Source organism: Echinops telfairi, unplaced genomic scaffold, assembly GCF_000313985.2.
Source record: "Echinops telfairi isolate 266 unplaced genomic scaffold, ASM31398v2 ScPeMD7_4;HRSCAF=17, whole genome shotgun sequence".
NCBI lineage: Eukaryota > Metazoa > Chordata > Mammalia > Afrosoricida > Tenrecidae > Echinops > Echinops telfairi.
Window position 1 is genome coordinate 1,964,587 of NW_022103900.1, and position 15,802 is coordinate 1,980,388.

The 15,802-nt window shown below is 45.8% G+C and overlaps 1 protein-coding gene across 1 annotated transcript in view; it reads right to left on the minus strand.

The window, feature by feature from the left end:
* Positions 1 to 7,775: 7,775 nt before the first annotated feature.
* The window catches only part of ITGA6 (integrin subunit alpha 6), a 47,904-nt gene continuing 39,877 nt past the window's right edge, over positions 7,776 to 15,802 (minus strand). The window contains exons 17-18 of the mRNA XM_045297936.1: positions 15,702 to 15,793; positions 7,776 to 10,127 (exon numbers count right to left, since the gene is read on the minus strand). Of these exons, the coding sequence (XP_045153871.1) occupies positions 9,963 to 10,127; positions 15,702 to 15,793 (257 nt within the window). The 3' untranslated portion in view covers positions 7,776 to 9,962. The remainder of the gene's footprint in view (positions 10,128 to 15,701; positions 15,794 to 15,802) is intronic.

A 15,802-nucleotide genomic window follows, 5' to 3' on the forward strand; every position in this document is an offset into this window, starting at 1 on the left:
TATTATCCCCCGAGATTTGGGTCCATACCTCTTCAGAGGGGAATGACAGGTTGCTAGATTAGGGACAAAGGGGGGGTTGTCTCCACTGAATGCCGACCCTGAATGAGGATTGGCTGTCCATGCCACAGTGAGGGGGTTTGAAAGGAATCAGGCACACTAATCGGACACCTATGGGAAAATCCAGAACGGAGCACGCTCAGACCCAATTCCCCTAGGTCCAGGTGGGAAGTACACCTGGGCCTCAGGCAACACTAGGCACCAGCGACATGAGGTCACACAGGTGCGCCTGAACTTAGCCACTAAAACCGAGCACAGACTAAGGCCACCTAGGCACAGGCGAAGCTAAACCTGGGCCCACACACGCTACGCACATGACATCATACAGGTGCGATTAAACTCAGCTCATGAGGTCGACCAATACCCTGAACACGTCCCGGCCAGTGGGGATAAAGGCGGGTGAGAGGCAGGCCGCCAGCCCTGCATGCTCTCCTCCTGTTCAGGTGGGCGCTGCGAGATGAGAGTCCTCCCCCATGTGGGCACATGTGTGCCCGCTCGCGATCTGCTCCATTGGGATAACCTGCTCCTGGCCCCACAAGCTGATTCCGTGCTCCTGTTCTGGTAATCCTCCCATGTGTTTTCCATGCTCCCCGACTTGCCTATATTTTCAGCCGTGAACTTTCCCACATCCCACCATGTGGCCCTGCATGCTTTCCAGAGATAGCGTGTCCTTTGAGACTGTAATACCGGAAACTTCCCTTTCTCTCATAAAAGTTATTGGATTACAAAAGTGCTTCTGCCGTGTGAATTCTTTCAGCATTGAGAAGCAAGAACCAAGGGTGCACCACCTCAGAAACCTAACATGTCTACAGCTCGGGGGAAGAATGACAAGAGAAAGATCACTGGAAAAACATTTAGGGCAAGGAACTCAAATTTACTTAAAAAAAAAAAAATCCTTACGGAGAAGTCATGAGGTTGACAGATTCTACATGGTTCTGGGCAGACAGCCTCATCTTCCTCCTGCAGAGGGGCTGGTGGGTTTGAATTGCTGATCTTGAGGCTAGCAGTCCAATGTCTGGCCCCCACCCTCCCACCCCTCCAAGACTTCTAGATTTAAATGTACAGCCCCGGCTGAGAATCCCTATGCCACAGCTCCTTGCAAATGGGGACTGGCTCCAGCCAAGTCTCACCTTCAGGATGTGGGGAGGACTGTGTTCATCTGTGCCCCTAATCCAACGTTTTTAAGTTATTAATTCTGAGCTCTCGATCAGAAGCCCGGTGGCCCAGCCTTGGTTAAGGGTTCAGCTGCAAACCAAAAGGCTGGCTGTGTGAACCCGCCAGCTACTCCGTGGGAGAAAGAAGCCGCAGTCTGCTTTGAAGAACGCATATGGGGCAGTTCTGCCCCGTCCTATAGGGTCCCTATGAGTTGGAATAGAATTGATGGCAATGGATTCATTTTTTTCTATAAAGTGAGTTTGTCAGTACCTTGCTTTTTAGATGATGTTCCATTAAACGAGCAGATTTAGAATTTTATTTGTGTGTCCCCAGAGCCCACTTTACCATTCCTGTAGGCGTAGCCAGCCCCCAACAACTAATCACGGGTTCGGTAAGCACAGTTGTACGGTTAAGATATATAAGATGATAGTAATGTCATAGAGAGATGGGAGAGAGAGAGTAAAATAAAGTCAGACACATTTCATGGTAGCATGCTCACCTCCTGGATGGCCATGATCTCACCAGCCAGGTCCAGGGCAAAGAGGGTAGGAGGTGTCTCTTTATTTCTGGCCAAGGTCCATGTATACTTTGGGGGCGTGATTACAGGTAACCACACGCCACAGGAAGGGGCTGTACAACAGGCCTACACATCACAGGAAGGGGAGCTAGGGATAGACACATAACAGGGGAGGGACCAGGCATACATGTGACAAGAAGGGCAGACGCTAGACTCAATATGGCAGCCTAACCTTGGTCATCCTTGGGTGGGCTTGACCTCCCCGGGCTCTTCTACTTCAGGGAAACAGTCTACTACTATCTTTATAAGGAAGTGTGCCCTACTTAAGATGGGACTGGCTATACAGTCTATTTGCTCTAAATAACAAATAACCCCCAGGGAAAATAACCTCTGACCTGCTTTCATTGACCTCCAAGTGTTTACCATGTGTAGCAAGGAGCTAGGTTTGGCATATATTTTGCGGGGAGACAACTTGGGAGAAATCTTTCTGTATCCCACACATTCCTAGAAATGTCTGCCCTTCTTTCCCATGGAGAAACAAATGATTATATTACATAGAAATATCTCCACCTCACGCAGGCTCTAAATGGAATGCTCACTTCATCTGTCAGCTGCTAGTGGTGAACTACGAGCATGTGCTTGGTTTTGCCATAACCAGGAAGTGCAATCTGCCTCCGTCGTTCTTTGGTTTTGGGTAGTAGATGCTCTAGAACAGTGGTTCTCGACCTTCCTAATGCCGCGACCCTTTAATACAGTGCCTCATGGTGTGGTGACCCCCCAACCATGAGATTATTTTTGTTGCTACTTCATAACTGTCATTTTGCTACTGTTAGGAATCAGGTGACACCCGTGAAAAGGTCATTTGATCCCCAAAGGGGTTGCGACCCACAGGTCGAGAACCGCTGCTCTAGAAGGCTACACAGTACAGAACTGACCTCTCCTAACACGACTTTGTCACTGTCCCTCTCTCTCCCACAGCCAGCCCAAGAGCTCGCTCAAGGCAAGGACCAAGATTGAGGCAAACTTTGCACTTGACCCTCATACCCATGTAATCATTCAACCATTGCCACTTGAGTTTCTCCCTGTGTGGTGACCTGGTCTACCCTTACACTGAGCTAGGCCCGTATCCTTGTTCTGGCTTGTGTTTTATAGCTTATTTTTAGAGGATTTACCCACCCCCAACCCCTATGATCCTTCTCGTTGTGCCCGCTGGCAGTGCCTCTGTGGACCAGCCCTCAGCTATGGCTAGGCAAAGACTCCTACATTTTCGTAGCTGGGTCCGATGCTTCCAAGATCCGGCAGAGCCCGTTTGTTCAAATGTACAGGAGAAACAAAACATTTACTTGCCATGTGACCATCATCCAGAACTACTGGAAGAACATATGCCCACTAGCTTTGCTGTAGTCACTCGTTCGAACGCATGCTGACGTTCATTTCCTTCATCTCTTTGAACCGGGCCTCCTCCTCAGGGCTAGACAGTGGTTAGACCCTGTCCTTCGGCTTGAGGAACTGTATTTACTTTCCGCCCCCCCAAGCTGATGAAACAAGCTTTCCGCATTCCTGCTTTCTTAGCCCTAGGGGATACACTTCCGTGGAACCTGACCACCTACAGTATATTTCGCTTTTTTTTTTTCTTTCAGACAGAGCAATCCACCCAGCAGTCTGTCCTCCCATGTTGTCCTGTTCCGCCTTAGTGACCACTTTCACAGGAAGAGGTTTTCAATGAGTACAAGGCTTGATCTCCTCCTTGGTCTTAACAAGTGAAAGCATTTTCCACCTACATCTTACTCCACATCCCAGAATATTCTCAACCTCATGGAGTGTGACAGAAGCCATGCCAAGGAATTAGTACGCAAGCCTCAAGTGCCAGTTCCCAGGATTTCCTGTATGGCTCCAAGTGGATCTAAGGGGAGGCCTGTCATAGTGCCAGGGTCACGTGTAGGAGTCCCCGTGTGGTTTTTTGAGCGAAAGGAGCAGCAGCTCAGGAGTCACCTGAAGCGTGGGTTTCCACACTTACTGGACCTACCACCTCCTTTTGGGCTGGGGGGATTACTCAATACCCTGCTGGCAATTAAAAACGTGTGTACAATAGCCCATAATCCAGGATAAAGTGTAGGGATTGCACTCTTCCCCCAAATGGTTCCTCCTACGTGAACAAACTCACTGCTCCCTCTAGGGTCTGCTGGCAGCTTCACTAAGAACAGCAGCAGCCATTTCTTCTGTTGACAAATGAAGCTTACTCCGCCCATCTTCCTGCCGATTAAGTGACCTCAGCCCACCAAAGCTGGCACCCAACCCATTGGGGTTATCTGCACCAACCAGAAAGATGTGCGGGATTCACCATGTCTACAAAAATTTACAGATGGCCCCCAAACTTAAATACCAGACATCCTTTGTTCTCTTGCTTCTGATCCATGCAATGCCCACTCTCTTTCAGCTGTTCCTTCCTCTGCCTACTCCCGTGGCAGAAGCTGTAGTTGTGGCACCAGAGCCCTTTAACTCTTTCCTCTGTTGTCATTTGTTAGTGAGTCTGTATCAAACCTAATTTTCTCTTCATGTAATAGCGGCTCTTGTGGTCTCTATACCTTTTAGGTTAGCTAATTCTCTGGCTTTAGGCAAAGGGCCAGCTCTAACCTTTCTTTATCTGGCTATCCTAAATCCCTTTCACCTCATTTTCTTTGATTTCCTGTTCCCTACAAACTTCACCTCCCTCACTAAGTCTATTCATTAAAGGTCTTGCTCTGACTCTTGTCTCTGAAAAACCTAACACCCACCAAATTTCCCAATTAATCTTTCATGTGGCCTGGCTGGTCTGACCCCACCTAGATCTTAAAAGAGCTTTGGATTTGGTCAGGCCCTCTCCCCCACCCTTACCCTGTGTTGCTATCACCCACTTTGGGAAACAGTGAGCTGAAAAGACTTGTCATGGCTTCCAGTCCCATCTCATTTATGCTATAGCCTTAGTGGGGTTTTTTTTCCTTCTTTTCTCTGTCAATTAAAGGAAAGCTTTGTTTCTTTCATGGATTCCCGAGGACTTGGTCAACAAAGGCCCTCAAGGCAGTTTTTGGTTACATTCCTTGCAGTACCAGGGAAATTTGCTTCTGTAGCATCATGCTTTGAGAGTACACCCAGCAGCGCAGCAGTGGAACGACTCCTACATGCACAACCCAGTGATTATTAGTCCAGTCGTGCACCCACTTTCAACCCCACCCAGATGGTTGCTTCTGCGTCCACAAACTCACTGCCCGCCAAGCTCCCCAGGGGCTGGTTGGGTCCCACCTAGACCTTAACAGCAGTTTTACGGCAGACGTTCCTTCCAGTGAAGCTACGATTTTCTTAAAATCATTTTATTGGGGCCTCTTACAGCTCTTTATCAGTCCACACATCCATCCTGTCAAACACATTTGTACATAGGTTGCCATCAGCCTTTTCAAAACATTTTCTTTCTACTTGAGCCCTGGTATCAGCTCATTTCCCCCCTCCCTTCTGCACCCTCATGAATCCTTGACACATTTTATTTTCATATCTTACACCGACCAGTCTCCCTTCACCCATGTTTCTGTTGTTCATCACCCTGGGTGGGTAGGTAGAATTATATGTCAATCACTGCAATTGGTTCCCCCTTTCTCCCCCCAACCCTCAAAATATCACTACTCCCATTATTGTTCCTGGGGGGGTTATACGTTGTGGATTCCATGTGTCCAGAGCTCTTATCTGCACCACTGTACATGCTCTGGTCTAGCCGGATTTCTAAGGTAGAATTGGAGTCATGATAGTGTGTGTGTGTAGTGTGTGTGTGGGGCATTAAAAAAACGAGAGAAATGGGGTGTTTCGTTGGTGCTATACTGAACCCTGGCAGACTTGTCTCTTCCTTGTGATCCTTCTGTGAGGGGATGTCCAATTGTCTACAGATGGGCTTTGGGTCTCTACTCTGCCACCCCTTCATTTGCATCAATATGATTGTTTTGGGTCTTCTGATGCCTGATACCCGATCCTATTGACACCTCATATTCACACAGGCTGGTGTGCTGCTTCCATGTGGGCTTTGTTGCTCCCCAGCTAGATGGCCACTTCAAGTCTTTGCCCTCAGATGTTATATCTTTTAATAGCCAGGCACCATCAGCTTTCTTCACATTTACTTATGCACCTATTTTTGTCTTCAGCAACCGTGTTGGGAAGGTGAGCATCACAGAATGCTGGTTTATTAGAACAGAGTGTTCTTGCATTGAGGGAGAACTTGAGTAGAGGTCCAATGTCTGTTGCCTTAATACTTAACATATAAATCTATGCACACAGATCTATGTCCCTATTGTTATATTTACAATGTACGTGCCTGTATTTGTACCTCTATTAATGTCCTTTGCCTCCTAGTTCTTTCCTCTACTTTCTTTTACTTTCCTCTTGTCTCACTAACATGTTCGACCCTCATTCGACTCTCAGTAATTCCTCTCGGCTCCATTGCACTTGATCAAACCCCACCAGGTATTCTACGCCCTTCTCACCATCAATTTTAAATCACATGTTGTTCCCTTGTCCCTGGGTTTATTGGTTCTCTCCCCCCACCCCCTACAAAATGTTCTCCTCAGGATTGTTTATCCTGCCTATCTTATACAGACATCTTATACAAACCACACCAACACCTATAAATAGTTCCAGGTCTGTCTGATGACTTTTTTGAATGTTTTCTGATCAAGTCTGATGAGATGCCAAGCCCTGCTCCCAGTTTATGTTTTGGTTTTAAGAAGCCTTCAAGGCAAGCTTGTGGTGTCAAGGTTTAAAGATTCTCAGGGCAGTATTTTTGGGATTCACCTAGCCTCCCTGGCTCCAGAACACATGGAGCCCTGGAGAATTGGAAATTCAGTTCTGCATTTCCCCTCTTCAGAGCAGTACTCGTCTACAGAATCTTCTAGCAAAGCATTCAGAGATGGTAGGTAGGCACCGTCCATTTCTTGCCTCCTGGGAAAGGAGGCAGATGGTCCTGGAGGGAATGGAGCCACCCAGCCATTTCTTCCTCTCACTCCCAACATCCCTTCCCCTGTGGCTCCAGGTGGAGACCAATTGTCCTTTGGATGGTGGCTGGCAAGCTCTTAGGACCCTCAAGCACTATAAGGAGAAACAGAAGAACAAAGTACCATGCTCGGCCAATACCTAGGATGTCCCCTACACCTCCACACCAAGAACCAAATGCCATGAAGTTGGTTACTTAACACACTGAGCAAAGACAAAGTAGATTGGCAAGAGACTCAAGTCAGGGCATGCTACACCACAGCGTGCTCTGTTTGCCTTCATTGACTCTTATTACATTGTGAAATCCAGCAGCTAGACAAGTTTCACAGATCTACTTCAACCTAGAGGAGGTAAAGAAAATGTTTTCCCACTGGTTCACTCCACCCAGTCAGTCCTGGCAATCAATGTGACGACACAGGTCGCAGACTGCACTCACGAGCAAGATGTGTTTTACAGAAGCAAGGCAGCCACAGGGACTTCTGCTCTTGGTACCCTGGTAGCACTGTAAACGATACCAACCTTCCTCGGCGCCAATCTTTGAAGCACCCGAATCAATTCCACACCTAACAGCTAGGTGTGTTCAGGGACCATCTCTAAGCTCACTTTCCTTTATTTATAAAGGAGGAATACTGCTGGAAAGACAAACAGTTGAGTCAAAAGAAAATAAAACACTGCCTGTCACACTGCACTAAGCTGTGTACTCTTTGGCGGTTCAAAGGTGATATGGGGCACGAAGGTGAGCCCCAGTGGCACCAGGGGCGTCAAAGTATTGGGCTGCTAACTGCCAAGTCCGTGATGCAGACCCACCAGCCGCTCTTTGGGAGAAAGACGAGGCCCGGCCACCCTGTAAGGCTTTCTAGTCTCGGAATCAACTCAACAGCAGTGCTTGTGTTTTTAGAGTAAGAGAAACATCGCAAACTACTTGGTAATCTGAATGTGAACTTTAAGTCTGGTTTGATAAAACAAGAAGGCTTGTCATTTATGATATAGTTTAAGAGTTCGCTCCGCACAGACAGTGTTGCATTATTTAGATGAACACTTTCTTTAAAAATTTTTATTTCACGCTTTTATACACAAATATCCACAGGTATGTTCTGATCATGAAATAATTTCACAATGCCAGTTAGTATAAAAATGTATCAAATGCAAACAGACCAGTGACTTGACTTGAGATGACATTTTTAAACAATTCTAAATTCAAATGCCAAAACATTCGTGTCTTTTCATCGCTGGACCACCCAACCCTCCTGGGACATTCATTTTTAACACAGGCCGTTGGAGGCTATCAAAACACCAGCTTCTTTAGCAACCCACAAAGCCAGTGCATTCGACTTTTGAGTTACCGAAGCAAGAAACTGAGATTTTCAGGCTGCGCTGACCCATCTTCGAGAAACAGTTGTAAACAACACAGCACACGTGTGACTTTTCATGACAACCCCAAAAGTACGACCAGAATGGCGTCCTCAGTACCGGGGGTGGTTCAGATTTCTGCTGAGAAGCACCAGTGGCCCACAACTGTTTGGACTTTGCAAAGATCCAGGCGCTGAGGCCACTGTTCACCTAAACCAGTTAGCACCTGTTTGCGGCCTCGTTCTCGCAGATCATTTAATGGTTCAAAGCAGAGTCCTTAGCACAAAGCAGCAGCCTTCACATCTCTTCAACTGGATGTAGTGCTTGCCAACGTAGCTCTGTTGGCATGACTGAAGATCAGATTCAACTGAATGTACAGAATAAGATCTTTTCTTTTCTTCTTAATCCTTAAAACCCAGTAGATTTTAACTAAAGTAGTCCCAAGGCTACTTTATAGGATAAGGGAAAGATAGAACAGAAAAACCGAACACCACTCGGATTAAACGGTTCTAATAACATTCAAAAGCTTGGGAGCCGTGATGGTTTTTATCCGACGAGAATCACTGTTTTGGTAATCTGATATTCAGTAGTCTCAAAAGGGGTTGGTTTGGATACACTACAGGCGCTCACCATTTCTGTTACACTGAACACACAGTACGAGAGGGCTTCAAAGAGCTTATAGGGGGGCGGGGTGGGACTGAAAGACGATGACATCTTTCCATGGACCTCTTCAAATCCCCTCGCTTTAATGGCAGTGAGTGGACTGCCCAGGAGTTCAACGACAAACCCATTCTCTCCGATTCGTTCCTGAAAGTTACAGCATGGAATTCAGAAATCCACACGCCAGACTCTAAACTCTGAAATACCCAATTTCTGCTAAGAATGAATGATCTTACTCAGTTATAATCCTATTTCTTTAAACAAACCATTTGGGGTTTGGTGGAAAGGGGGAGGGGTTGTCCTGGAGGGAGATGCTATACTTAATTTAAAGGTTAAGTTTAAGTTATAAAAACAACACTCTAGTACATTCATAAAGAACTAGCATTTTCCTCTTGCAGGAAAGAATCCAGGTCAAACCAATGACCTCCAAGTTCTAATTCGGATTGCTTACACTAGCCTAAAAGGGGGTCAATCGGAGAATCTTTGGCCTGTCAATCACAAAAAGGCTTGCAAAAATAAAAAAGTAAAAATAAATACCAGGGCTAGATATATACAAACAAGTATAATTCGCATTCCAATCTGTTGCGCCTGTGTGGTTTAGTGAGGCAGGAGAAGCAAGTCTGTGCACGTCTGCGGGGAGCGAGCGCTCACACATCCGGGAAACGGAAACCGGCGGCAAGTGGCCACATCACCTTCTATTGCACAATTGACAGCAGCGCCGCTGTGAATGGAAACCCAACTGCCCTGGCCACAGCCACGCAACGGGGCCAGTTCCCTTGCAGCAGGTTCTCCCATCCCAAGGGAAGAAGTGTTTGCAGAGGCAGGGCCACCGGTGGGCTGGTGCACCTGAGTGCCATCCTCCGGCGCCATTTGCAGGCCACTGCCTGAGTGTAACCGGGCAGGCCTGTCCCCGGCACGTGTGAGTCAGCCACACCACAATCGAAAGCAACCCCGAGAGTTAAGTGAAGGCAGAGAACGACGATCCGTTCCATCGGTCTTTAAATTTGGCTGTGCAAAACAAGAGCCTTAGGCTGCGTAACAATAGCCACAGTTCAAACTGCAGGTCCATCCGTACTGTGTGGAGTCAGTCTGAAGTCAACAGGCAGGTGTTCACGGGGCCGTCTAATCCATTTGAACTTCTGTGTTCCAAGGGTGAAAAATAGAAAACAATTTGGGTTCTTGGGGGAGCTTTTTTTGTTTTGGGGGGGGGGCTCCCCTAGGAATAGCTTTCATTTTCATTCCACTTTGTGATCCATGGCTTTTTCTCAAGGGTGTCGTTACTGTATTTTTCATCTGTGATCTCTCGCTCTTCCTTAGGGATCCTTATGGCACTGTACTCCGGAACGCTATCTTCGTACCTAGCGCGCCGAAAGAATCCACACTGGCAGGAAGGAAAGAGAAGCAAAAACCAATTAATGAACCTCGGAAAGCGCAGACTGCTCACGCAGTCTATTCAGGCTTTGACCGCAAAAGAGGAGGAAACGGTTTCCTTTTAAGACAAAAACCAATAGTCCAGAGGATAAAATACACCAGCCCCTCGAGCTAAATGGAAAGGAATTACAGCCACGAGGCTAAAACATGTCCATTTCTATCTTGCCTCTGTATTTCATACCAAGGTAAGCCACCTCGAGGTCTCTTTGCTACCAACTTGGAGAGTCCATGAGACACATCACAGTATTACATGGATACAAAGTTGATGCTTCGCTGCCTGAGACTAGCACTGCATTTTTTTCAAGGCTGTAAACCAAAGATGTTATCATGCCCCTGTCCAACTTTTTAAAAAAATGGAAATCCAGTCACAGATACTGTACATGTCATTATTTAAATGATGTAATATTCAACTTATTGGATCTGAATAATTCTCTCTTTCCTGCGGCTCTGGGAACTATTAGCACATCTCTCTTTACTAAGCTAAACGGTAGTTTGCTTTGCCTGGATTTACGCTTATATTCCTGAGACTTAAACTGCTTTATTTGATCAGTCATGAGTAACCGTGTCGCTGGCAGCCATCTACCATGCAGGACTTGAAGTTCGGAAGACCCTCGGATTTATCTTTCTTCCTCATATTTCAATTGTTAGTGAAGATACAAATGCGTGTGTATTTCATTAGTCAGTCTGATTTTTTAAAAAATCTTGGTTGTTATCAAGAACATAGCTTTAGATTTTTGAATCAGACTAAATACACACATGCTTTTTTAAAAGGTGTTTTCAATTTAGCAGGGCAGCTAAAAGAAGCCTGGATCTCATCATGTGATATCAACAGCGTGTGTTATTATTGTATGGAACAAAATATGCTGAATTCATTCTGTTATAAAAATGTCCTTGGGAAAAAAAGAGAATGTCCTTGGTTGCTTGATACAATGGATGGATGGATAGTGAGTGATAAGAGTTGTATGAGGCCCCCAATAAAATAATTAAAAAAATACCTCTTTGGGACAAAATAAAATTACGCACATAGTTATCACCAAATCAATAGGTAAAGTGGACCAAGAAATTTGATGCTAGGGCCACTTCGACACTGATTCATTTATTTTTCGGTGCAAACAAACCAAAGTACCCATGGGTTGTACAATGTGATTGCTGCCCGATTTCAACAAGGAGGGACGTTACGGATAGTGCTTGAACTGCAATGGCAATGTTGGGATTCATTCTAACAGTGCCATAAAAGTGCTGACGGGGAGCAATTCTATCTCCCCCTGCCCACAGAAATGGAAAAAGGAATCACCACCAATTCCTGTTTCCATGGATTTACAAACAGAAGCAAGACACGAGCGCAGAATCAACAAAGACCCAAGGTCGAATAAAATCCCCAGGATGGTGAAACAAGGTCAAACTCCATTAAACCAGTGAAATAAAAACTGCCCAGGGCACTTTTTGGACAAAACATTTTTTTTTGACACTGGGGGTGACTTAGCCAAAAGGCTCACCTTCTGAGGTGGGCCACAATTTACATCATGCCAATAGTCATGTTTTGTTGCAATGGGCTTTGACCCGTAGTCGACAGGAAAAGGCAGGTGCGTGCTAAGCTGGCAAACGATGGTTTCGGAGCCACAATCAAAAAGCACTGCAAGCATTCCTCCCCCGCCCCGCAACACTTCACAGCAAGGAGACCAAAAAAGATGGCAGTAAGAAAGGCTCGCCAAGAGAAACACTGCTCTTGGCATGCAGCAGGTTAATTAGGCAGTCAGCACAAGCTTGTTTGTGGGAATTCCAAAATGGACAAGCCGTCTGCGCTGATTGCTTATGCATCGTTGGAATTCCAAGTGGGCCTGACATAACTAGAAAGCAACAGGTGGCAACTGGGGCATCCTGGGGGCCTGACGGCTTCTTGGGCGTGTCCGGTGATGGAGATGATGCTCGTGGTAGTGGGGGCAGCGTGACAACCAGGAGAACCCCAAACAACTCACCTGAAACCAAAGATTCTTCGAGGGTTTTTGGTTTGGTTTGGTTTGAAATGAGCTTTCACATGTAATAAATAAATCTAAGCAAGGCAAGCCAGTGTGGACATCTGGAAACATCTGTTAATGGGACATACACAGCACGCAGTTGCTCTTAAAGTTAGCCACCACACCACACCACAGCAGCTCCCACAGCGAGCGATGAAAAAACGTCAATCAATTACCAATCACGGAAGGAGATCACTACTATGCGTCAGAAGTAAGTCTCTCCTTATCAGATGGCTGAGCATGGATCTCAGCCTTGTGATATGTGGTATCGTAATGATCTTTCTTATTTCTCTTGAAGAAGCCGCACTACAAGGAAGCAAGGTTATTCAGTCAATGTCACAGTTCCGGGGGTAAGAGCTAGAAACCAAAAGACGCCCTCAGAGTTTCACCCATTTTCTACTGACAGCCTGTTTACCCCAAAGGCTGCTACGGACAGCCACCACTAAGGCGGCAGTCAGGGCAGTGGACAGTACACAGTTAACGTGACCGCGTTTGGCCCCACACGATCACCGCGGCTCTGTGGTCCGAAGTCAGTATGGACGTTCGTCAGCGGGCTCAGAGGACAAAAACCCTCTCAGAAAGGGATGTGTACCCATCTGAGAATAACTCCGCATGGGTTCACTTTGCAAGAGAATATGGACAACAGGCCAAATATTTGACTTCCGCAGTTAGAAAAGACAAAGGTTCTGCCATTTTATCAGTCACCTTCTCAATAGGCAACTTCTGCCTGGAAGACTTGGCACCCACCGAAACATAGATCCACTGTAGGCATTCTGCCTTTCAGAGTAAATTTCATGAAACCAATGCCATCTGCTTGAGACCTTTTGACTGGCAAGATGACTCACCACAATATAAATCCGAATACACCATCATGAAAGAATGACTGCTGTCATTTTCTGAACAATCGTGAAACCTCTAAGCAGCGGGAACCCAGGTTTCTCAGGTCAGGTCACTTGAAATGAGGATAAAAGTATAATTCCATTTTCTACCATAATTCCCTTCCCTCCGTGGTGGAGAACATTTTCTATTTACTTTTATCTAGCTCCTAAGGCCACGGAACTGCCCTTTAAAACATCCCTGTATCTCTGTGCCCGCCAGCATTCTGCTCCCGAGCTGGCAACTTCATGACGGGGAAACGTCCCTCTGTGTTGCAGCGTTTGGCAGCCACTGGCTATACCTGGCTCTTAAAATGCAAATGACTTTTTCCCCCCAAAACCATTTTATTGGGACCGATCATGGTTATCCTATTGTTCCAGCACATCAAGTCGTATTGTACAATTGCTATCACGAGAGAACGCACATTATCGAAGTGCAATAAAATGTAAGCTTTCGTACGTGGCCCCACTAAGAGCAGCCTTCGTGGGCAGTGCAGGTTTAGGGCTGCCACTCGGAAGGAACGTTCCACCACGTGGCTCTAGCAGAGCTACTTACCTGGGACTCTATTTGCAACTCTTAAGATACAGTGACCACATCCAGCCAGCTACTAAAAAGGGTGGTTAAAGAGGACACAGACCAGGACCACAGAGCCGGCCAACTCGACAATGTTCTTAGTCGCTGAGCATGACCGTCTTTCTCTCCAACACGAAGGCAGTCAGCCCAGCTCAGTGGACTTTTCCCTTTCTCCCAGACAAAATTCTAGTCAGAATCCCAACACTCAGTACATTCTATGCCTGAATGGTGACCCAAGCCCCACCTGGCTGGCTTAGCCTTGATGCCTACGTGAACATGCAAAACCTGTTTTAAAGACCATGTGGCTAGCATTCTTACTGACCAAATATTTTATGACTCTAATACATAAATAGTTCAGTTTAAATTAAAAAAAAATGTCTATAAAGGAATAAAAATCCCATTCGTAGGGAGGTTGCAGAAGGTTAACTGATTGATTTTATAGTCTGCCTGGAAGTCTGGATTCTTGAGAACTTTCAAAATACACCACTGGGATCACCTAGTCCAACACACTTCCTACATAGCAGAGACGAACTAGTGTCCTAGGGCCTCAACACACAGAGCTTGTTTACAGAAATCACTGCCCACTGTCCCGTTTACACTCTCATTAAAGACTGTCCTACCAAACGGCTGAGAAAAGCCAGCGTCCCGGGGCAGGGAAATGATTAACACACAAACTTTGTTCACAGGACTCTCTCCCCATTGTGATGTTTACACCCTTGTTAAAAGGACGAGCAATACAAACTGCTCTAAAGCGGATAAGCTCACCCACAAATAAACCCCCCGAACTCAGTTTTCATATCAAAATAACTTTTAGGCCCTCTCGATATGTTGGTCGATGGCACCTGCCAGAGAAATCCACTTCCTGAGCGGCTTACTGATCAGAGGCCCCTCTGCAGATGATTCTTGGCATGAGCAGGTACCAAGTTTCAAAAGCACCTTTGGAAGACACTAGAAAGTGATCTTAGATTTGGCAAAAGGAAATTGGAAAAATAAAACAGATGCCTGTATTTTAAAGGTGAGACTTTCCTGAAATCTTCTCTACTGTACGCCTCGATAAGGAGGTGTCTGGTTGTAGGAGACTGCAGGTTGTGTCCAGAATCCCTCATTGAAACTCGCTACGTAAAAGAGGTTTTAGAACTCAGAATTTGCTGCCTTACAGAAGAGCAGTAGGTCGCACACATACTGTCACTGTATCAGACAATCGATAGAGACAGTGACCATGTATTCCCTCTTCACACCGTGTCAGGGTGTGCTGCCCTCTAAGTCACTACGAACTTTCCATTTCCAACGCCTTTTGGAATTTGGGATTGCAGATAAGGGTGTGAATCCACATCACTCACTGGAAATAATACAAAACCTATAAGTTATCATTTCTGGAAACCATCAAGTACAAACTTATAGACACACGTTTGGTCACATCATCTATTTACTGGTAGGAAGCAAGTGGAAGATTGTTTCATATTATTCACACCTGTTACAAGCCTATCTTCCACATGCAGGCTGCAATGATCCCGAGCGATACTCATTCCTTCATTCCTATGTTTTCCTCCTACTTCGGGCTGCCAACTATTGTTAGTTGCTGTCAAGTTCACTGCGACTCACAATCACGACCCTCTAATGGCTGCCACGAACATTTCCACATAGGATTTACAATCAGGCTAATTAGTCCAGACTAATGTGATACCAAACAACGTGACGTAGGTGTAGAATGTGATCTTAGATGAAAATGTTCAAGTACTAAGATGAAATTATTCGCCATGCTAAATGACATATAAAACATCAAGATCAACACATTTAAGAAATGTCAAAGACACATGACTAGCTATGTAGATATCATCAGTGTTCACTCTATTCAAATTTTCATTTTGTTGCAACGTTTTTCTAATGACATATTGGGGGAGGGAACGTAACGAAGAAAAGGAAAACATTATCAGTGTTATTTTCAAAGACATGAACGTAAAAAAAAAAGTGTTTAAGCCGGAAAAAGGTTTTGTTTGTTTGTTTTGTTTTGAAAGCTAAACTAGTTTTATCATGAAACTCAAAGGGCAGCTCTGACTTACCTTCCACAGAACAAGCACCAATAGGGCGAGCATCAAGATCCCGGCCAGGATCGCCACCAGGATGATCCACCACGGCACTCCGGAGTACTGAGCTGCAGTCT